Here is a 24,389-nt window from a genome sequence, read left to right as displayed (position 1 = left end):
TTTGAAATAATTGTAGTAGTGATAGAAAAATCTTTAAAATGCATTTATTCATTTTGAAAAACCAGAATTACTAAACTTAGTAAGTAAAACCAGAGTTACTAAACTTTGTAAGTAAGGTTCTGCTAAGTAATGTTCCTTATGCCCTAACATTCTGTGCTTCCCAAAGAACGCATCAAAACATGTTTTCTAAGGGATGGTATTTTTCTTTCTAAACAGTCAGGACGCTTTATGAACATCTGGATTATCTAACTAATTTGAAAATTAGAGTGTGCTAACATTGGTAGTCATCTTTCTATATAAAAGTGGACCTAAGCTTTCTTCCAAGGTAGAGAAAAATAGAAATGGCTGTTACATCTGATTCCACTCTGCTCCTTGTAATCTGCAACTACTCATTTTATTTTGATAATTTAACACAATACTTAAACTAAATTGGAATCTTAGATTAATCTTTGCTTTGGAAGTCCTGGCTTGAGTCTGATTTCAAGCAGGACAAAGTAAATAGTTTCAGTGAACATCCTAAGTCTTGAAAAATAACTGGGTTGCTGGCTGTCAAGTAAATGACTGAATATAGCCTGCAGTTCCTACCATTTATTTTTCATGTTGTTGAAAATTACTCTGTCTCATGTACCATAGCATTTATTCAGTATCTCTTCTAATACGTTTTAATCTTTTGGTGGTTGTTGTCATCACCACATTCTTTCACTGACAGTGCTATATAGACATTCTTTGCTAAAAGTACTTTCACAATTCTCAGGAAAAGTTTGATAAATCTAACTTGAACTGGAAGTTCAATCAATAACTATTTGTGCATAGAACAGCTAAAAGAAAGGGTACTTTCATTTAAAAAGCTGTATGTCATAAGAAGTAAGCAATAGATTTTTTAGGTAACTTCAATATTCACCGAGCACATTCCTAACATATCGCACAACTTAAATATTTTACCGCTCCATATTAGGGACCCCATTCAGATTAAATCAATCTTAGGCTGATTCACTTACAACACAGAATAGGGCTGTGTGTTCCTGGGCACTGTTATTGGGAGGGAACAAAACCAAAATTAAAGAAAGAAGGCCAGAATAAGAGTTTTTTGTTTTCATAGCAGTTAAATGGTCCTCATGAGTCTGATAAGCATAGCTTGCATATGTTGTTTATAGAATAGAGATTTATAAGAGTTGATAAGGAAATACAGCTAGTTAAGGAAATAGTAAGCTTCAAAGAAATACAGTAAAATAGCAACAAGGGAATCAAGTTGACTTTTCTAAGCTTCAGGAAAATTCTTAAAAATCTTGTGCTCTGTGGTTCATGACATTTTAATATATCAGTGTAATATTTCAGCAGATGGGTGCTCAACTTTCTCTGGAAGTGGTGTTTGCAATTGTCTTTATGCCGACATAACAACCACATAGAGTCACTGAACCACACTTTATTTGCTTTTCTTTAAAATCCCCAAGAGCTCCTTTTCTTTCTCTTATTTTTTTAACCACTTCAAAAATTACTTGGGTATGTCATCAGTTCAGAAATGTAGCCATTTCTCTATGTTTACATTGCCTTTCTTGAGGTTTAATAATGCTTTGTTAAAAAAAACCAACAGAATAGTCAATATAGTGACATTCATAACAGTTTGAAAACGTGTAATTAGGAAATACAACTACTGTAGTTTGGTGAATTAATACTGGCTGATAAATCACATTGTGAGTATTATAAATGAATGCTGTGAAGGCTGACTGCTATTTTAATTATCAGTAGTCTGTGAGCCTTTCAGCAGAACGGAGTTTTCAAAATCCTGATAATCGTCAATCTTGGCATGTTCTTTTTTTCAGAGAGATTGTTGATAATACAGGCAAAGAAAATGGTATTGATTTAATAATGGGTGATAGAACCTACCACTTAATTGCTGAGTCTCCTGAGGATGCAAGGTATGAAAATCATCAGGCCTTTTAATTTTTTTTCTTTCTTGTTTTAACCTCTATGTAATTTTGACTTGTGCTTGTCATCAATTTGTCTACCCACTCTCACAAAATATTCAGGCTGTTAAGCATGTCATATTTAACACTTTTCAAAAGGCCTTTTGTGGCAGAATATTACTTGGAAGACTGAAAATTTGCATTGAAGTTGGCAGTTACCTATTTATTACTAGAAACCTTATGAAATACAGTGTATCTTTAGAGAAGCAGTCATCACCCATTGATGCTTGTCTTGTGCATTACTGTGCTCTGTTTTGCTGCATAGGGTACATCAATATTTAAGGCCCACTAATCTGCCTGAAATAAAATCCTGTTCTTTATGGTTGGGATCTGTTTGCCTGAGCTGAGCCTAATTTGGTTTTTTAGATAGAAGTTGCAATGTGGTTACTGAACTATAGGGCAAAAGTGTGTTCATGAATAAGGAAAGTATGCAAGAGAGTGTTCCCTTTCTGCTGATTTAAAAATGGTCTTGCTTTAAAGGGTCCATATCAAACTGTTAGGAGAGGCTGGTAGGTGAGGAGCAAGCTTTACTTGCCTGATCAGTTGTAGCACATCGTTAAAAATCAAAATAAATCCCCAGACTACAGTTCCTGCAAGATAATAATATCTTTGCCCGTAAAAATCAAGCATTTTAATAAAGTAAACTTAGTAATCAAAGCTTATTACCCAGTGTCTTGCAGCCTCAAGGCCCAGAACACAGGATGCCTATGTCAACATCACTTGAGCTACTGAAGCCTTAAATGTTGCTTCATATTCTATTATTTTTAAAGGTATAACTTCCTATATCACAGGACCTTAAGTATAATGGTTGGACTTCACTCATCTTAAAGATCTTTTCCAACTGAAACAATTTCATAAACTTAGAAATGCTTACAAATGTGGAATCAATTTTTTTTTTCCATCCTTAAAATTACTCTTGAAATCACTTAAGAGCTTTCCAGCAGTTATAGTTAAGATTCTTGTATCATGTAAGCGTAGTTTAAAATGAAGGCTTAGATAAAGTCTCTCCTATCAGACTTACGTACATGCCTAGGTACCAGTAAGAAATTATCAGAGTACAGGCTGTCTGTGGTCATGCAGCACCTTTTTTTCTTAAACATGGAGGAGGAGACACTATGTGCTGTCATCATGTATAGCACACATAACACACCATCCAGATTAAATTACTTCTTTTCGGCGTATGAAATGTTTCTTTTTGTCAGGCATCCCAGAGAACTTTAATGGGGGAGAGATGGAAGGATCTGCACATAGGCTAAAGTCACAGCTGTATTCCTGTTTGACATCACTAAAAGTGAAGTACATATTTTTTGGACTGTGTTGGTTCTGGATCTGCTATTTTAAAATGTATTTTGACATGGGCTAGAGCTTGATCTAAAAACTTTTAAAAAAGAGAGAGATGACTGTTGTGATCATGGAAGTAATGCTTCAGTGCGCAACCATTTCTAGGGGTTTATTCCTTTCAAACTCCTGGTCTGTCTTTTGCCATATTCCGATGTTCTGCAACTCAGCTGTAAGAGAGAGGAGGTCCCAAGAGGGAAGAAATCAAACACAGAATAAAATCTGTGCAAAGTACCACGCTCAATTTGTTTTCCATTGTTTACGTAGAAAGTACATGACATGATGAGAAGAAATGATTCTTTCAAATCCAGTAGTTACAAAATGTGCACACAGTGCTATGTAGTTTGTTGTGTGGTTTGGGTGTTTTTTTTTAATAGAAGATTGACATTTAAATACATTTGCAGTTCCCTTGCTCAAAAAAGAAAGCCTGATGTAATTTGTGGGAGTAGGGAGGCTTAGTTTTCTTCAGCTTGATGACCCTTCCCTCATTTTAAGAGGTTTTCACTTTTACATCCAGGAAATTGTTAAACACAACCTTCTCTGGTTCTTAACAAAGGAATAGAATGGTGAGGTAAGGAGGCTCCATGGCAGCCCCAGAAAAGAGTCAAATGCAATGACCTGTAACAAGAAGTTACTGTTGAAACTGAGATGACAGATGTGCAGGAAGCCTGGTTTCAAGACCTAAGTGATCCAGAAATTAGTATGTTCTCATTTTCTTTATAGTCAGACACTCTAAATGTTCATTTATCTTCATGTCTCGTATTGTTTCTAATGAAAGCATAGACTGTTAGCAAGTATTGAAGATCTGGCCGTGGTGGTAGTCTGACCACTACAGCTGCTTTCTCAAGCTATTTTGGCAGTTTGGTTTCCATATGTCTACATTATGGGTAACTGTTGGCTTGTAAATGCTGCAGTTCAGGAGGCAGCACTTTGAGTGTCCCAAGCTTAAAATCTGTGACTATAAGCAACTGCAGAAATGATAGCTTTATGTTTAATACGGTAATTCCGCATTTTTTCCTCTCAACCTCGTGGTGGTGGCTGAGCCTCTGCAGAAAAGTCAGGAGTCTGTTTTAAAGGCTGGGCTTTTGAGCCCTTTGAAAACTTAGCCCCAGGAGGTTTTCATTAGAATAGCAAATTCCTATCTCAGAGAATGGCATTCAGGAACCTGTCAAACAGGCCAAGCTTTGCTCACAGATTTCAATGGGATTGCTTAGAGCAGTTGAGCTGTATCACACACAAGTGCTAGGAAGGTAGAGATTTTCCAGAAGCAGAAGGTGTGGTTGGAATTAAATCTTTCTGCAATTGCTGCTCAGCACTTAGGAGCTGAAGTACTGGAAACTTCTCTGACACTTTCCCTGTTGTAGGTATATACAAGGCCAATGGAGTGACACCAGCTGGCTCTGGTTCAACTTTGCTGGTCCTTCCAGCAGTTTGATTTTCCAATGCTACATAGGGAACAAAAAAGTATAGGTATACACTTGGGGATTTTATTATATTTCCTCTCTCAATTGTACTTCTACAGATGATTTGGTGGACTTGGGTGGCCTTTGCAGGAGTATCATTGTAAGAAACTATTACCAAGTCATGCCATCAGTGCAGCAGAATTTATAATCTGAAGGTTGGGTTTCCCATTAAAGACTGTGTGCAGCTGGTCTTTTATTCTTTTTCCAGATGAAATGTTTGGAATGTGTTATAAATACAATCTAAGCATTCATATGTTTCAGTGTGCTTACTGCCAGTTCTTCAGAGATGCCACTTTTTGTATGAGGTGTTTGTCTTCGGGAAGAAGGGTTATGACCTGAGCTTGGATGGGAGATCTAGAGGGGCTTGCTTATACCCAGCATTATTTAAACTGACATACAGCTTTGTTGCTTTTATGCATGTTGACAAAGGGAGTCTTAAGCAGTTTTAAAAACCTGCAGAACCTGCTAGATCTCTGCAGAACAAAGGTAACAGAAAGCTTGTGCAGAAGCAACATTTTACTCAGGCTGCTGCCTTTCTCTCTACAGTCAGTGGTTTAGTGTACTGAGTCAAGTCCATGCGTCTACAGAGCAAGAGATCCGAGAGATGCATGATGAGCAAGCAAATCCACAGAATGCTGTGGTAAGTCTAAATCTGAAGAATTTTCTAAAGCCATCTTTTTAGAAAGCAGTGGCATTGTGGTGGCCACAGCTTTTGAGAGTTACAACTGGTGGTAGCTGTGATGCTGACTAGAAGCTCCATGTTCTTGATCCTGTAGCTATACAAGAAGAGAGTTTGAGTTTCAATTCCTTTCTCATCATTATGTTGCTTTTGGGACTGTTTTTCTATGGTCAACTCTCTTATCACACCACAGTGTATGCATGAATTTGTAATGTTCCAAAGATATAGTTAATGAGTAAATTAAAAACTGAAGAGTTGTAAATTTGAGATTTCTCTGATCCTGCATTTATCATTCTGAACAATGTACACTGGAATAGATGGGATACACTTGGAACCTAGTATCAAGCAAAGGGAAATATAACTTGTGCTCAATGGCTTCAGAAGTTTGTTCTGAGAGGATGCTGTGTATATTGCAATGGCACTTTTAGGTAAAAAAATTGAAGCAGGTTTGGAGGCATAGAAAAGTTAGAGCAAATTTTGAACTGCCTCCATCCTAGCTAATCTTTTACTGGATCTATTTATCCAAGTCAGTTTTAATGGTTAAAAGAAACTGATGCCCAAATCTGAAGTTAATTTTACTTGACCAAAGATTCTGCTTTCACCTGTCTCTGAGGAAAGACTCTCAGAGTCTGTGAGTAATGTAATAGTGTCTTCCTTTTCTGTTTGGATCTTTGTTTATAGGGTACACTTGATGTAGGACTAATTGATTCTGTCTGTGCTGCTGACAATCCAGATAGGTAAGTCAGAACCATGCCTGGTGACTTTTTATTTTTCTCCTTTCTCTAGCCAAAATTGGGTGCTATATAGTTTAGTTTCTATATTCTACTTGTCAGCCATGCATTGAAGTGACACACTATTGCCTGCCTTTTCACAGTACTAAACACTGCATGTTAAAACATGGAATAAGAATGTGGCTTCCCCGACACTGCTTCATGTATGAACTGTTCAGTTACAAAAGTGGTCCAAAACCAGAAGATAAAATATTTCTTTCATTTATACAAGTGATGTTCCTCAATAAAAAGCACCTTGGGTTTGAGTTTTTAGCAATATAGTTGGCAGATGGATTAATTTGAACATTTTTCTCTTCAGCTTCTCATGCCAGAATGTTATATTCTACGGGGGTGAGAATTATTTCCCAGACCAAAAATGCAGCATAAAACCAAAACAAAACCAAAACAAAACAAAACAAAACCCCAAAACCAAAACCACTACAAACCTGTCAGGGTATTCTTAATTCTTGAAGGAAGAGGAGAGGCTGAGGGAGCTGGGGTTGCTTAGCCTGGAGAAGAAGAGGTTCAGGGGAGACTTTATTGCCGTCTACAACTACCCGAAGGGATGTTGTAGCCAAGTGGGGGTTGGTCTCTTCTCCCAGACAACCTGTGACAGAACGAGAGGACACAGTCTCAAGATGTGCCAGGGGATGTTTAGGCTGGATGTTAGGAAGAAGTTCTTCACAGAAAGAGTGATTTGCCATTGGAAAGGGCTGCCCAGGGAGGTGGTGGAGTCACTGTCAATGGAAGTGTTTAAAAAGAGACTGGATGAGGCACTTAGTGCCATGGTTTAGTTGATTAGATGGTGTTGGGTGATAGGTTGGACTCAATGATCTCAAAGGTCTTTTCCAACCTGGTTAATTCTGTATTCTGTAATTAGCACTTTGTTATTCCTCAAGACTGGAAAGAGCCCTTTTGAATCACAAGAGAAGAAATGTGAAAATTATGAAGGTGACCATTGCAGAGTGGATTTCACTGAATATAAACCACACAAAAAGTAGTATGTTTAGGTGGATAAAAACCAATCTGGGTTAAGGCTATGACTCTGGCTGTAAGAGTACTCGCTGTGAGGTATTATCTGTTCTATAAAACTTCATTCCAGTCTCTTCATTGCGTATGTGTGAAACAGCTGGATATAAGTTACTGGTTTGTCCTTGGTCTACAAGACATGGATACCACAAGTAACAGTGATTATTAGCCTAGGCTTCATAAACAAAGCAACACAAATATGCATAGCTTTCAAGTTTTTAAATTAGAAAGGCATTTTTCTGGTAAGCATTTTTCACATATTTTTTTCTTGTAATTTATAATTTACTTCTCTAAGCCTACATCAGTGATGTTTTTTCATTTAGGAAACCAATTTGACTAATACAGGCAATACATTATTTTCTCTTGACACATATGAACCCAGTGTTGCAAGCTCAGAAGAGAGAAGCTGAGCAGAGAGCCCCTTCAATCTATTTTTAGAAAGAATGCCAAGAATGGAGCTTCCATCATTTTCTTAAACTGAGGAGGAGAAGAGGGGAGCCTGGAAGGTTGGCTACTGTTGACGATAACCTCCTGTTCAGTAGCTCAGTTTGCCTATCCTTTTTTGCTCGTCTTGCTACAGCTCATCTGTAGCTTCTATTGTGTATATCTCACTATCCAGCCTCATGTGTGTGCTTGCCGTCTGGAGCTTCACACATTTTCAAACATGGTCCACAAAATTCTTCAGGTTACATGCCTACATGTTTCCTTACCACCATTCTTCCAGAGTAATGTAGCACTTCAGTACAACAGCGAGGGAGACCAAAACATTGGATTCTCATCACTTCTTTACCCTCTTCCATGGCACTGATCAACACCAGCTGTAGATAACTTTTAAAATAACTTACTTCTCATGTTGCTTCATTTCCTGTAACCTCTATTCACACAGTTGTCTGTGCACAAGGTGGCCCAGATTGCATCATTCCCATTTTCTAAACCTGATACAGTTCTTAAAATCTGTGTGTGTTCCAGGATGAAAAAAATCCATGGTAAAGGGTTAAAGCAAGCATTTGTAAGCTGAAGAACCTGCATCTCTAATCCAGAGAGCCATCAGCACAGTTCACATGAGCTAGTTCTTCATGCTTCAGTGAATCTGCATGTAGGATTGGGTAAAAGCCAGACTCTCATTAAAAATAGATTGCACTCTGTGAATTTAATGCACTGCATTAAAAATAAAAGAATTTGTGTTCACATGCTGCTTCACTGCAGACCTTTGTAAAATGTAGTTGGTTTTAGCTAATGTAGCTACTGAAGCAGACACTCTAAATAGATCAGACCCTGAAATAGAGGTCTGATTCACATCCAGAGCTGATTAAGAATTGGAGGGTTTTCTCACCACAGATTTATTTTGAGATAGGAAAGGTTGCAATTTAATGTAAACTTTCCCACCATTGAGAGCCCCAGCGTTTTGGTGTGAATCCAATCTAACTGAGACTTTTCAAATGCTTCATTCTTTTGGGGTTTAGTGGTGACTAAATAAGTGCTTTAGAGGTGGACAGTATTTGAATAGAAACTGCAAACAATGGACGGTGTTTATGGTTCTGGTGAGTGAGGTAAACAGTAGATATATTGATTGTAAAGGCTTTTTCAATCTTGATTTATTTTCATAGGCCCAATTCATTTGTGATCATTACTGCTAATCGTGTTCTTCACTGTAATGCTGACACTCCTGAAGAGATGCATCACTGGATAACATTGCTCCAAAGGTCAAAGGGGGACACCAGAGTGGAGGGACAAGAATTCATTGTGCGGGGTAAGAATTAAGTAGGGCAGTAACAAAGTAAATATCATCCATTAAGCTTCAAAGAGATTGTTCCCGCAACACAATCTGGCTATTAGGCCAGCATGGTGGAACTTCATCTTTGTGCAGCTGAAGTTATGCTTCTGCTGTGCCATTAAGAAAAAAATGTAATTATGGCTAAAGTGGTTTTGAAAATTTTGTGAATTTTTGAAGGTAAGCTCAAAAGTTTAAAACTTTTCATATTAATTTTATTCCATCTTCATCATTTCTCAACAACTCAAAGTTGTTTAGTATGTGGGCTAAACAATTCACATTATATTTTTGTTGTTGATGACAGTACACAACTGACTTTTGGCAACAATTTTGTCCAACTCTGTTAAAAATAAAACCCCTATGATTCACATTGTGTCTGTAACAGGATGGCTACACAAGGAAGTAAAGAACAACCCAAAGATGTCTACATTAAAACTAAAGAAGCGTTGGTTTGTTTTGACACACAACTCATTGGACTACTACAAGAGTTCAGAGAAAAATGCTTTGAAATTGGGTACACTGGTCCTGAACAGCCTCTGCTCAGTGGTCCCACCTGATGAAAAAGTCTTCAAAGAGACAGGTAATTTTTTACTCTTGTTCAAATACACTTTCAGTTGCCTTCTGTCCTAATACCTAGTAATGCAAAGAAAAGGCATAAGTGTATTTTAAATTGATTATTATATTTGCAGTATGCTGAACAAATCAGGTTCTTAAGTCACTGAGGAATTTCACAGGGAATTACTTGGGGGAAAACAGAAGTCATAATGTATACAGGAGAAAAATTTGTTGTGACCAGCATTCAAGTTATTACAGACTGAAAACTGCTGCTGAGTTGGTGTGAACTCTTGGGCTTACACATCAAAGACCTGGAGAAAGACATATGGGTAGCATTCTCATACATTATATCATGTACTGAGGAACTGCGAGAACTAACACTGGTGGAGCAGCTATAGGGAGATGAAGATTAATAGCCCAGTTTGTGCTAACCTACATACTACACCTGAGTCAGCTCCCCTATGCATTTTCAAAACTATTTTTCAACACAGAAGTGGCTGTTTGCAAATGAGAATCAAGCTGTTGACAGTCCTATATAATTTCATTGAGCTCACTGACACTCCAAAGAGGCTGTCATTTATGAAAGATGAAAAAGATTTTCTTTAATTGGATCTGTTTCATAAAAAGACTATACCATGATGCAGAGAGAGAATTTGAACTGAAATACTCTTCCTATCATATTTGCCACTTTATTGGTGTGAAATTAATTACTTTTTAACCGAGGATGTAGTTCATGCTTTATACCTGTTAGTACATTTGTCACAGACAATGAAAGATACTCACATACAGAGCCAGACTGTCTCACATTTTCCTCTTACACACAGGACTGGAGAAGTAGGGACCATGAACTAGAAGTAGCTAACAGTATTCCATAGTGTTGTCTTATGGTCACTTTCACCATGATTGCTGGATAAAAGGAGAGGCTGCATGATTGGTTTACTATGAGATTACTCCTAGACTTTCTTAAAGGAGAGAGACCATGGGATCTGTATTAAGATACTTAATTACTTGTACAACTTCTTAGATTCTGAAGAGCTGTGAGCGTGATCCACAATGCAGCACTGAGTCTGATAGGGCTACAGCTGTTTTCAGATACAAGTTGAAATAACAAGTTGAGTTCAGATAAAGTTTCTATGATTAATAATTCTTACTATTGTGCTAGGTTACTGGAATGTAACTGTATATGGACGCAAGCATTGTTACCGTCTCTATACAAAATTGCTTAATGAGGCGACCCGCTGGTCAAGCGCCATCCAGAACGTGATTGACACAAAAGCACCCATTGATACTCCAACCCAGCAACTTATTCAGGATATTAAGGTAAGGACAAAGAGGAAAGTGTGGTATGGGAAGGAATGGTTGCTTACTTTTTTTTTTATGTTGGCTTTGCCATATTGGGTAATAAAGCAGAAAATGGAGTTTTAATCACACAGTGACATGAACTGAAACTGTGGAACCTGAATGTCTTCACTGACCTGATAAAGGAATTTCTTTGTTAAGCTCTTTTATGAGTAAAGTATGAAGTGCAGCTTGGAGGGAACGAGGGATAATTTTTTCCACTGGTTTGTGTAACTTGAGAGACATTGTTATACCCGGTAGTAGAGTACAGTGTGCAGGTTCATGAGTTAGCAGACCTGTTTAGGACCTGTTTAGCAGTGTTCACAGCAAGCAGCGCACCAGGATGTGCTAGGCAGTTCTTGTGGTATTGGTTTTTTTCTTTATGGTTCTTTTCTTGTTCTATGATAGCATGGTCTTTGCATGATGAGAGACATATTCTAATAATGATTACTGCTTTATGGTTCTGTTTGGGACATTGCATGCATGGCCAGAGAATGTCTTTCTGGAGATTTTTGCTAGTGTGCTTTCAGAAGAGACAACAATGATTCCTTGAAAAGACCAAAAATAGTAGGCAAGATAGGGGAACTGCTACTAACCTTTTCCCTTAAAAGAGTGCCACCTCTTCTCTCATGGAGAAAAAATATTGAGTCCTAAATTTTAAGACTCTGAACACTGTTCTTCAGAGCAGTAGATACACGTGGAAATTCAGGAATGATAGAATACAGTGGTCACACTTCTGTCACTCTTGGTCTAAGAAAGAACAGTAGTTACATATCAGAGCGGGTGCATCAGGATACAGCAGTAGTTTTTTTTTGACTATTTTGTTATGGTAGCTCCTGTAAATTCTAACTGGAAAGGCCAATGAGTTGTGCTGGAGAAATATTTTGAAATAAAATTTAAATACAGATGTTTTAGTTCCAGCTCTGAAATAGCAGAGTAAAAATGAGCGTAAAATGAAAACACACTTCCAAAAAATGTATGAAACTTCCTTTTTGTCTCCTGCAGCTCTGCTGTGTTTTGGTTTTTACTGCACAGATAAAGTAAGTTTATGCAAGGCCTGAGGTCAGCAAATAGATACTGACCATTTGTAGCCGGTACTGTGCCATAGTAGCCACAGTACCCACAACTGGATTTAGCACCAGTTAGTTTTGGTAACAAATATGACTAATGCTTTCACAGGCTACCTAAAGGCAAAAAAAAGCATTACATTATTTTTAATGCTGGTCCCTAAATCCTGCTTTTTTCTTACTCCAACAGGAAAACTGCCTGAATACTGATGTGGTTGAACAGATTTATAAGAGAAACCCTATTCTCCGTTACACTCATCATCCGTTGCACTCACCATTACTACCACTGCCATATGGAGACATCAATCTAAACTGTAAGTTTTTCAGTCACAGAAAAGATTCTGTATGGAAGACTAAACCAGAAGATAGGACTTTTTAGTCAATGAGCTATAGTGGAGTAACAGTAGGCAAAATATATGTTAATAATGCAGATAGGTAAGTTTCTCTGTTCTCTTCTAGAATTAGAGAATAGCAATTTGTCCAGCATAGGGGCATAGGCTTGTGGTACTCCTGAATTTGTTTTACAGAAGGGAAGGCTGCCATTGCTGCTGTAAGTTTGTTACCCTCAGCAACAAAACTAAGATGACTAGTTTGAAAATAGGCACTGAAATAAGCAACTAAACCTAATTCATTCCATCTCATTCAATCATACTCTTTTCAAATCACTGTGGTGTCCTATGCCATGTGGGGAGATGCAGCAGCCACAACTTCCAGGTAACAAGTCCAAGTTTCATCAGTTGTGGTAAGAGTCATTATTTATGGGAAACAACATTTGAGTGGATATGATTTTTAAAAGTAATATTTCATTTACTCCTGAAACATCTGTAATAATGTCTTTTAATATCCTTGGTTTACTCACTCACTTAGAAGTCTGATTTGAATGAATGGTTCACTCAAGTGAAATGACAAAGAGATCAAATCCTAGGAGAAACCTTTCCCTTCTCTTACCACTCCTGTACAGTGGCAAGCACAGTTCTGATCCTCTTGGCCCTTGAGCTGTTTGTCCCATGCAGGAGTGCAAATTGGTTGCTGTCTATTACCCACAGATAGGAGCAGCTAGCTCCTTCTGAGGCAGAAGTCTTGCCAAAGTCATCCCATAGTAAATGTAGCTCCACAGATGGACTCATGTTCATTTACTGCCTTGACTTGCATTTGAGCTCTAGTTATTTTCTGTAATAGTATAATGTCAGGTTAGAAACTTCATAACATATGTCTGTACAGTTTAATGCTTTGATGGTTAGTAGGCTTAGCTGATTGCTATCAGAGCAGTCTCTTCCATCTCTTGAACACAAGAACTGCATGGCTCTTTTGAATAGATTGTAAAAGTTGTTAGCCTATGTTGAAGAACCTGTAATACAAAAACAATCACCACCTTTTCCAGCACTGAAAAGGCAATTTGAAGTGTCATGGAAATTATTTAGTTTGGTAGTATTATTTGGGTTTAATTGAAATGCTGCTGTTGTAGACAAATGATGCCATGTATCTTTGGAACTTTCCATAAGGCAGTCATGCTTTAACCCACTTACCATCAGACCATTACATTCAGAACAAATTCCAATAGCAAAATAGCTCATAAAATGAGTTTGCATCCTACATTTGAAACTGAAAAGATCCATTCTAATATCCTGCATAAGAGTCACAGAATAGCATTAAGCAATTTCTACATTAAACCTGCCTGCCTTCTTTTTCATATCTCAGTCTAAGCACCTTCCTCTTCCTCCCTATTTTCCTTTTGTAGTGCTGAAAGACAAAGGCTACACAACTCTGCAGGATGAAGCCATCAAGATATTTAATTCTTTACAGCAGCTGGAATCTATGTCTGATCCCATCCCTATAATCCAAGGTATCCTCCAAACAGGACATGATTTGCGACCTCTTCGAGATGAGCTCTACTGTCAGCTCATCAAACAGACCAATAAAGTGCCTAACCCTGGGAGCGTGGGGAACCTGTACAGTTGGCAAATACTCACCTGCATGAGTTGCACATTTCTCCCGAGCCGCAGCATCCTCAAATATCTCAAGTTCCATCTGAAAAGGTGAGAAGTTTTGACTAATAAATAAGAAGTTTCTTCACTGTTTTCTTCACTACAACTTGTAACAGTGTTTAGACATCTTGAAGTGAGACTTCACGATGCATTCGCTTAGGGAACTGCTTATACAAAACAGCAAATCTAAAAAGAAAATGTTGTCGGAAAAGGGAGTGTGAGCTGATCTAGATTTAGGTAGAATTATTCTCATTTGAAGAATCAAGCAAAATCCCATGAAACCAAATGCATAATTTGTTAGTGTTGATAAAAGGGGGGCTTTCTGTAATTGTATGAACTTGCTTCAATGACTTGCATCCCACACACACAGGTACCCATCCTCAGCTGTCCAGGTCAAGCTGTTAAAAATTCTTTGTCCCGCTTACCTTAGGTATGCATCATGCACATAAAAGAACATTATCATATTTGAAGATGTATTTGAGGTAAACATTTCTGTTTGCAAATCTAATTTTAAGATATTAGTGGCCATTTGAAAAATAATAAATCATTGTGGACATCTCAGCATTTAACTGGAATGTGGAGGTCCTCTCGCTGTGGTGCGGCAGAATGCAGGTTGTGTCATTAGGAAAGCTAGTCCAGCAACAGCAAACTTCTCAATAATTTGTCTTGACTGTACTTGAGCAACAGCGTGGACTTTGTCCATTACTGTGCTAAATCTCATTATTTTTAAAATACTTTTAAAATGCTTGTATTGAAGATACACCTTTCAACCAAAGCCAGATGTGTGAAAGACATCAATCACTTTATATAAAATGAAAAATGTCAGCACTGATTCACTTTCTCAGTTTAACGCAGCTCAAAAACTGGCCTCCTACTTAAAAAAATTGCAGCTGATACATTTGCTGGTACAACATCTGCAGGTTGCTTTCAATAGTCTAGACACATAATCATCTTACAACATTTCTGTAATCTTTTACACTTTGTAGATGATTAGTCACTGTACTTTTTCACAGAAATTAAACCTTAGTAGCTGAGACTTAATCACTGAAAGTATTATAGAAACACTCTGAACTGAAATCTTTCTGAATTCAACAGTTTTCAATAATTAAGTGTTGAGTTAATTAAAATGAATAGTAATACTAGCTGATGAACAGCAAGGCCTACGCAGAATCTTTAAGAAAATCAGGAACAAAAATCAAGCATCCTAAGTGACACTACCACAAAACTGAACAGTCAAATATGTTTTACTGCTGGGGTTTTTTTCTGTAGTACCTTAGTGCAGTTTGGTCTTCATTCAAAAGCTGTTACTGACAAAAAGGAGAGTTGATTACAAGAAGATTTTCATAGTTACTTTGCTGTCAAATTTGACTCATGACAAGATTCCTGCAGTTAATGCTGTAACACTAGTTGAATTTTTTCTTTCTCCTAGGTTTGTAGAAAAAAATTACTATGTTAAGTTATCCCACAGGAAATCACAAGTTAGAATGCTTTCCTTGACAATGAAGATGAACCTTTGAGCTTGTCTGGCAGCTTAAAGTAGTAGTATTTATCTCACAGGGTTCGTGACCAGTTTCCAGGAACCGAAATGGAGAAATATGCACTTTTTACTTACGAATCTCTGAAGAAAACCAAATGCAGAGAGTTTGTGCCATCACGGGATGAAATAGAAGCTCTGATTGACAGGCAGGAAATGACTTCCACAGTTTATTGCCATGGTGGGGGCTCCTGTAAGATTACAATCAACTCGCACACTACAGCTGGAGAGGTGAGAAGTGGCACAAAATCAGTGTGTGTCTTTACATGCCGGTTTCAGACAGTAGTAGCATTAAACTTTGGAAGCACATGGGTATCTCTCCTTTTAGGGAAGGGGAGGCTTATAGAACTGTCCTTCAACCTCTGTACCATGTTCTGAAGAAATCCCTGCTACAAAAAACACTTTTATTCCACAGGGGATTACTCAGATACAGTTTCTTCTTACAGGAAAAAATAAGCAGTTCAGTAGAGACGTTATTGAAATAACTTTATCAGATATTGGTGTGTATGACAACTAAGTTACTTCTTAAAACTGGAAGATTCTTGCTGGGTTGGTGAAATGCAGGGGTTATATCTGTCCAGATGATAGCACATACATATTCTGAAAGAATCAGTGTTAGTTAGTAAAAAATTAAATTGGAATTGAGAACAGTTAATGCTGTTGATGAGAACATCAGTTAACATTTTCAGCTTAATGTAAAACCTGGCTCTTAATGTCTTCTAATTATTTTCCTTACTCCGTGGTGTAAGCTTTTCCATGCTATGTTTTTTTTATTTGATCTTTTTCATTAGGTGGTTGAAAAGTTAATTCGTGGCTTGGCCATGGAGGACAGCAGAAATATGTTTGCTTTGTTTGAATACAATGGAACTACTGATAAAGCAATTGAAAGCAGAACCATTGTGGCTGATGTCTTGGCAAAGTTTGAAAAGTAAGTGTACCTCTTCTCTCTCACCACTCTAAATGAGTAGCAATTAAACACATTTCCATTGTCAATAATGCTGAATTTTCTCTTTCTCTTCCTTGTTTGTGATGATGCAGCTGAATTACACACATAGCCATTTCTGCAACAAAGGCATCTTTATATGTTTTCTTCAATGAATTAATGAGCCACCTATTCACTTGTGTTTGTTTTTCCTCCGTCTTGACACCAGTAGAGTAACTTTTCTCATTGCTATTTCCATGTTTTCATTTTCACTACTACAAAATTTTCCACCATTGTAGCTACCCCACTACTGAGAGAACTGAACTCCAGGCAGTCGGTGCCATTCTAACTACACCACAATGCAACTCACAACATTTTTCTTGCCAGAAAAATTGAAACCTATAGCACTGTAGTAAGAAAATGTAATATGAGCCTAAGTATGTGTTTGTCATCCTTATATGCATAGCAATCAGTCTCCTTTAGCCACATAATAACAGGGAGGGAAGAAGAATGTCTAAAGTGTTGTGCAATTACATTTTATAACAAGACTTAATAATGTTGCTTTTATCAACACCTGAGCCATAAATGAAAGTTTATCAAGTGAATTTAGGTTAGAAACAGCAGACGGAGAACTCAGTCAACAACTTTAAGTCCTTGATTTTGCTGGAGGCTCTAAATACATGCCTCTCTCTCTCAATATATAGATCTCTGCAAATGAGATCAGTTGGGTATACTGATGAAAACCAGAAGCTTCTGTCATAGAATCATAGAATGGTTTGGGTTGGAAGGGTCCTCCAAAGGTCATCTAGTCCAACCTCCCTGCAGTGATCAGGGACATTCTCCACTGGATCAGGTTGCTCAGTCTTGTCAAGCCTGACCTTGAATATCGCCAAGGATGGGTCCTCAACTACCTCCCTGGGCAACCTTTTCCAGTGTTCCACCACCTTCATGGTAAAGAACTTGTTCCTAATATCCAATCTAAATCTGCTCTTCTCTAATTTAAAACTATTGCCCCTCATCCAATCACTACAGGCCTTTGTAAACAGTGTCTCTGCATTGTTCTTTAGGCCCTCTTCAGGAAGGCTGCTAATAGGTCTTCCCAGAGCCTTCTCTTCTCCAGGCTGAACAACCCCAGCTCCCTCAGCTTGTCCTCATAGGAGAGGTGTTCCAGCCCCCTGATCATTTTCATGTCAACAATACCAGATCAATAGTGGGTGTAATAAAGCAAAATTCAGCTGATGCCTTGCATAAATTCTTCAGGTCTCTATTTAGAAAGGAGTTTGATTTCACAGATCTGATCTGTCTCTCTTCACAAAACTATGCAGGCTTGCTGCCACTGCTGAAGCTGGCGAAATGCACTGGAAGTTCTACTTCAAGCTCTACTGTTTCCTGGACACAGAAAACGTCCCAAAAGATAGTGTGGAATTTGCCTTTATGTTTGAGCAGGTAAAGGACAAAGGTTCCATTTTGAGGCCCTTTAAAGAGGAGGAAAAAGGCAAGAGATCTAAGCAGTACCAAGTCTTGAATATGCTTCTGCTTAACTAAATGCACTACTACACAAGTGTCAAGTGCAAAGAAAGGGATTCAGTGGTCAGAATAGGCTTATCCTGACATGACTGAAACATAGATGATGTACCTAGTGTTATGACTTTTCTTACTTCTGTGTTACTTGTACATTGGTTTGTGTATAGCGGTAAAAAAATGCATAACTACATCTAAGCTGGAAAAAAAAAGGAAAGGATAATACTTTTCATTTTGTTCTTATGGAACAGTTTTCTTAAGAAAGTGCACGAAATAAAGTGAAAAATGTGCAGTTGGCAGGCAAATTCATTATTAAGAGACTCCGCTGTACAGAACTAACCAAACAACAGCTTTTTCTTTTTTCAAAAATTATTATTTCCTAGGCAGCACACTAAACCAAATCAGTCCAGTCTCAGCAGTAACCATAAGACAATGAGCAGAAATCCACTTGATGAATGTACTGAGCTCACAATGAGGCCATATTGCACAACATAATCACAGAATGTTAGGCGTTGGAAGGGACCTCCAAAGATCATCTCATACAACCCCCCTGACAGAGCAGGATCACCTATACCAGATCACACAGGAACTAATCAAGGTGGCTTTTGAGTATCTCCAGAGAGGGAGACTCCACAACTGCCCTGGGCAGCCTGTTCCACTGTTTGGTGACCCTCACAGTGAAAAATGTTTTTCTCATGTTTCCATGGAACTTCCTATGCCTCAGCTTCCACCCATTGCCCCTTGTCCTGTCACTGGGCATCTCTGAGAAGAGCCTGACTCCATCCTCTTGGCACTCACCCTTTACATAGTAATAAATAATAATGAGGTCACCCCTTAGTCTCCTCTTCTCCAAACAGAAGAGACCCAATGCCCTCAGTCTCTTCTCATAATGAAGATGTTCCACTCCCTTAATCATTTTAGTGGCTCTGCACTGGACTCTTTCAAGCAGTTCCCTGTCCTTCTCGAACTGAGGGGCCCAGAACTGGACACAATTTTTCAGATGTGGCCTCATCAGGGCAGAGTAGACAGGGAGGAGAACCTCTTTTGACCTACTAACCACACCCCTTCTAAAACACCCCATAAATCAGCAGGTGGATTTCTCTTATATGAAGTCCTGTAGGTGCGTAGAAACTCTCACTGATGGCATTTATTATCATTCATTAACTTCCTCCCTTTCTCCTCTACAGAAAATGGCTAAAAATCCTTCCAGTGGACAGCTTCTTACAAGGCTTTAGATAAAGATTTCTGTGTAAGGTTATTTGCAGTGCTAAGATACTGAGGCTCTTGGTAAACAAGCCTGATGCGATCAAGAGCTGACATATTTCAGTTTTCATATGTATGAAGCCATTTTCCTTTAGAAAAGATTAGAAACATCTTGGCTGTAATAAAGTATTTTTCCTTGTTCACAGTTTAGGTTTTAAGGCACCATATTACATCACAAGTCTACTCAAAGTCTCCTTCCAGAGCCTAGCCCCTTGATTTGGCTTAGAAACATTGCCATTCTGACTATGGTTACATATAGAGGAGCGCACTGGTTTAACACCTCTGCTTTAGGATTAAGTTCAATCAGTAAGAATAAAATCCATGAGAGCTCTGCATCAGATATTTTACATTACGTTACTGGTTTAAGAGGGAGATTTAGATAGTTTTCCATGTCAACAGCTAAAACAAACACATTCACTGAAGCAGATTGTTTTCATGCAGCATTCTGTGCTGACTGGTGATTAGCCAAACACTTTGTATCTTGCCAAGACCAATACTATTTTAGTTGCATAGCCATGGCACATGCAACCCTTGTGATTAATGTTATAGGGGTACCTTAAAGAACTCACTTACTACATTCTAACATCAGTTCTGTTCTCTTTTTCTAATTGTCTGCTTTTGTTGTCAATCATCAACTTTTTCCAGCCAATTAAAGTTTCCTTTTGTCATCAGTTTGAGTTCTTTAACCTCCATTATTTTAAAGTCTGGATTATTGAATTCATAAGGCACTGAAGAAAATCTTTTAGTTCTGCTTTCTCATTAAAATGCTGCCCCATCCATTTCCACAAGACATTTCTTCTGCATGCATGCAATCTCAGGTAAAAAATCTTGCATGCTTAAAGGCACATTTTGTCTCCCTCCCAAACACACACCTAAATGAACTAGCTCTTACTTGGATGTAAATTATATCTGTGTGTTTACTAACCTGCTTGCATCTCCAAAAATAAGGCATGTTTGTCCCTGTACTAGTGTCAAATGGTAAAAAAATAAAATTAATCCTAGCTGCTGCATATTTCCAAAGCTTCGAATGGATGTTCAAACAGCTAGGCTTTGAAAGAGTCTTTTGGTTCAGAAATCTCATCCTTGATGTTACAGACTACTACAACGTATAAATATTTTTCTGCCTTTACCTGGGATCAGATTTACTGTTTTGCCTCAGTCAGGTTTATTACAAAGCTATCCTAGGGATTGCTTTTTTTGGCTGGAAGTGTCTTTTTTCATGGCCAGGTCACTGATACCAGTATGCAGAACTAGATATCCATTTCTTCCTAATGCTCTTAAATGTAAATGGCTTCCTCCTAATGAGATGTTTAGATCCCATTTTCTCTCCTTTACAGTATATTTTCCTTTTTAGTAAATCAGTTGCTCTTACATATGTGAATTCACTAAGAGCTGTGCTAGTAATTCCCATTTATTAAGTTCTTCAACTGCCTTGCAGTTCTTCTGGTAAGCCCTGTTTTACCCAGTTTAATAAATCTGCCAAGAGATTTACTACATTTTATTTATTTAATGGATCATTTATTTCAGATCCTTGGTTTCCCTGGTAGTAAATCTACTTCCCATTTCTCTCTTAGTCCTTTAAAAGACTGGTTTGTACATAAAAAGCTTACTTTTCCCCCCCCTTGACAGGCTCATGAAGCAGTGGTTAGAGGACATTATCCTGCTCCTGAAGAAACCCTCCAGGTCCTTGCAGCTTTGCGTCTTCAGTACCTTCAGGGAGATTACACTCCGCATACCACCATACCAGAAATAGAGGAAGTCTATCCCTTGCAAAAGCTGAAGTCTCGAATTACACAGTCTACCAAAACGTTTACAGCAGCAGAGAAGGCTGAGAAGAGACGAGCCAGCTTTCTTGAGGGAACGTTGCGGAGGAGTTTTCGCAGTGGCTCAGTCACCAAACAGAAGGTTGAGGAGGATCAAATGCTAGACATGTGGGTCAAAGAGGAAATATCAGCTTCCAGGACTAGTATTATTGACAAATGGAAAAAACTCCAGAGGATGAACCAGGAGCAGGCTATGGCAAAGTATATGGCTTTGATTAAGGAATGGCCTGGCTATGGTTCAACACTCTTTGATGTAGAGGTAAGACTTCCTGAACATCCAAGCTACAGTTTATAGATGCTGATTTCATTACATAAAACCATAAACATATCACAGTGCTCAGACACCTGCCATAATAAAATTTTCAATATTAAAAAGCATGCTCCCACTAGCAAGCACTATAGCTATTGAAATTCACTTGTTAACCATCCAACACAGAAGGACAGAACGCTATCCTGATGCAAATTTGCAAACAAATTTGAGAAGTGTAGGCCCTGTTCAAAGGAGAACAAGCAATATAGACTTTTAAAATGATGGTTATAGACGAGAATGTCTGTTGTGTGGCTCCTGCTATTCCCTTTGCTATTAATTTGCATTTTTTTCCTCTAGTGTAAAGAAGGGGGATTCCCACAAGAATTGTGGCTTGGAGTCAGTGCTGATGCAGTTTCTGTCTACAAGCGTGGGGAAGGAAGGCCTCTGGAGGTGTTTCAGTATGAGCATATCTTGTCATTTGGTGCACCACTTGCCAACACCTACAAGATTGTGGTGGATGAGAGAGAACTGCTTTTTGAAACAAGTGAGGTAAGAGCAAGAGAAATTTTGTATGATAGATGACAGGCTACCTAGTAACTTAAATAATTGCTGCAAATGTCACAGATTTAGTCAAGATCCATCTAGAACTGAAGGGAAGACTGACAACGTGGATAGAAATGCTGAGTATTTTTGCTTAATCAAAAAGTTTTGTTGAAAGCACAACAGTTTCATATTGTTAGTGTCAAAAGAAATTCATTCACCTTACTATGAACTTTGCTCTCTATACTCTTTTGGCAGGTGGTTGACATTGCAAAGCTGATGAAAGCTTACATCAGTATGATTGTGAAAAAACGCTACAGCACCTCTCGATCAGTGAGTAGTCATGGAAGTCAGGGCAGCTCCAGGTGAAAACAAAACCAGTTCTACTGTGCTCTAAATAGAACGTATCACTGCTTGGCCTCAAAATGACCCAATGACACTGATCCTGCCTGTTGACAAGCTAACCAAGAAACAGTTTCCATGGAAAATATCTTCAAGCATTGTTTTAGAAATATCGCAGGGTGGGAAGGGGAAAACCAGCTGAAATAGTCACATGCTAGAACTGCTGGCTCATTCAACACTTTCCAAAGCATTATTATCTTCAGTTGTTTTAACAAATGCCTTAAGACTTGATCCACTACATCTCAAGGAGTAATTAAGTGCCTTACAATATTAAACCCAACTTGTATTGAACTGAAATTGCTGATACCATCAAGAAGACTTTTTTGTCCTTAAAACAAAGTTATATTCATCCATTCTGCACAAACCTACTGACCTGCGTACATGTGGGAAGGGGAGGGAAGAAGAGCATGGTTGGGTTTTTTTGTTTGGTTGGTTTGGGGTTTTTTGAAGAGCTGCTGGCAGCCTTCCTGGTGGATGACAACATTTTGTTTCCCCTTGCTTCCATGGGTGTGCACACTGTGCATGCATATTTGAGTTGTCAGTAAAATCTGAATAATTTTGTTCTGTATTTCACAAGTCTTTTGAAGCAAAGGGAGTAAGTATGTGCAATGGTGTAAACAGTCTTTCTGTACATTTAAATAGTTCAGAGTTATAGTTGTTACAGTTGTATGGTTACTTTATAAGCAGTTTTATTAACAAGTAAATTCCAAAATTTTCATACATCGATTTTACTGTTGCAAATATGTATTACCATATAAGTAGCAGAAGTCTGCATTCTGTATCTGCTGTATTATAAAGAGAGATGTAGCTGAGAATATTTATAGATTACCCTAATATGGAAATACACATGTCCGTGCATTATTTCTTAATGTCATCTTTTCCCTGCCCATGGCAGGGAGGGCTGGAACTAGATGATCCTTGAGGTCCCATCCAACCCTAACAATTCTATGATTCTATGATCTGAAGTTTTTAATAGTATTTTTTTCTTTTAAAGACATCACTCTTTTATATTTCTGGATAGACTCTCCAACCCAGACTGACCACCAGAGGCCAGAGCTCTTGAAAATTGACCAGAGAACTCAAAGTTAAACAATGCAACTGCTTTAATAGAGAGTTCTCTCTCTTACCAGGTTGTCTGATGAAGATTCTTGACAGTACCCTGTAAATAAATTGGGAAATATCAGCTAATAATAATCTGATTTTGGACTTCTATTTTTGTACAGAAATACTGTAATATAAGGCAAAACTTTGATGAAAGGTATCTTTTTGTCCATGGGGGGATGGGGGGAAACAAACAAAAACAAAAAGACAAAAAACAACAAACACTGAAAAACCTTACTGTTATTAAAAAACTCAGCCTTTAAGAAATCATGCCTACTTACTGAAAAGAAAAAAGTCCAACAATAAAGAAAATATATGTGCTGTGCTCTGCTGTTTCTACTTCATACTGAGCTGGACAACAAAGCCATAATTTCATCTGCTTTCTCAGGAGTCAAGCCAGGAATTCTATGTATTCTATGTAAACACAGTGTAGCACCTCTTGCTTGAAAGGTGCATGTGCTTTCTGTGGTAATGGGGCAGGTTTTCCTGAACATGGGATATGTGCCAGTTACACCAACAGGACACAAGGGAAGGACTGCTGGGCAAGTCCACTCCACAAAGAACATGCAAATAAAGAGTTCACTATTTGTGTGGTACTCATGGAAGAAGGCTTATTTTTACAGCCAGCACAGCTGGCACAGGGCAGTGTGTGCTGCCTTTCTTGAGTGTGCCTAGTCTTCATAGACTACACAGCTTGCTGTGAGAAATCCTTCACCCTCTTCCATCTGGCAGATTATTTTTAGTCATCTGTGGCAGGGCCCCTCAGTCCCTAAAGGTTTGGTAAATATCACTACTAATTTCATGTCACCAGCCTTCCAGCAAATGTGAACTTAATTTAAGGAAGACAAGAAAAATCAGCAAACTGTTAACTACCATACTTAGAGCTACACACACAGAGTATCTGAGACTAACATTTCATATTTTTCCACATGCAATTTGTTTAAGAAAGAACTTAGCTGCTCTTAGCAAGGCATACTTGGAATGACACAATTTATACATTTCATCCAGCACAGCAAGAATGTTTCATTTTGTCTATGTGCCATTTGGAAACATGCTAAGAAAAGTCAGTGATGC

General features: G+C 38.2%; 1 protein-coding gene across 1 annotated transcript in view; it reads left to right on the top strand.

Moving 5' to 3' along the window:
• MYO10 (myosin X) overlaps positions 1-23,495 on the top strand; it is a 134,312-nt gene extending 110,817 nt beyond the window's left edge. The window contains exons 27-40 of the mRNA XM_054163998.1: positions 1,821-1,916; positions 5,312-5,405; positions 6,126-6,181; positions 8,851-8,993; positions 9,400-9,594; positions 10,732-10,889; positions 12,165-12,288; positions 13,713-14,010; positions 15,517-15,724; positions 16,285-16,421; positions 17,741-17,861; positions 20,829-21,281; positions 21,630-21,821; positions 22,071-23,495. Coding sequence (XP_054019973.1) covers positions 1,821-1,916; positions 5,312-5,405; positions 6,126-6,181; positions 8,851-8,993; positions 9,400-9,594; positions 10,732-10,889; positions 12,165-12,288; positions 13,713-14,010; positions 15,517-15,724; positions 16,285-16,421; positions 17,741-17,861; positions 20,829-21,281; positions 21,630-21,821; positions 22,071-22,181 — 2,386 coding nt within the window. The 3' untranslated portion in view covers positions 22,182-23,495. The remainder of the gene's footprint in view (positions 1-1,820; positions 1,917-5,311; positions 5,406-6,125; positions 6,182-8,850; positions 8,994-9,399; positions 9,595-10,731; positions 10,890-12,164; positions 12,289-13,712; positions 14,011-15,516; positions 15,725-16,284; positions 16,422-17,740; positions 17,862-20,828; positions 21,282-21,629; positions 21,822-22,070) is intronic.
• Positions 23,496-24,389: the final 894 nt, after the last annotated feature.

Source organism: Dryobates pubescens, chromosome 9, assembly GCF_014839835.1.
Source record: "Dryobates pubescens isolate bDryPub1 chromosome 9, bDryPub1.pri, whole genome shotgun sequence".
Classification (NCBI taxonomy): Eukaryota; Metazoa; Chordata; class Aves; order Piciformes; family Picidae; genus Dryobates; species Dryobates pubescens.
This window is presented reverse-complemented; position numbering and strand designations above follow the sequence as displayed.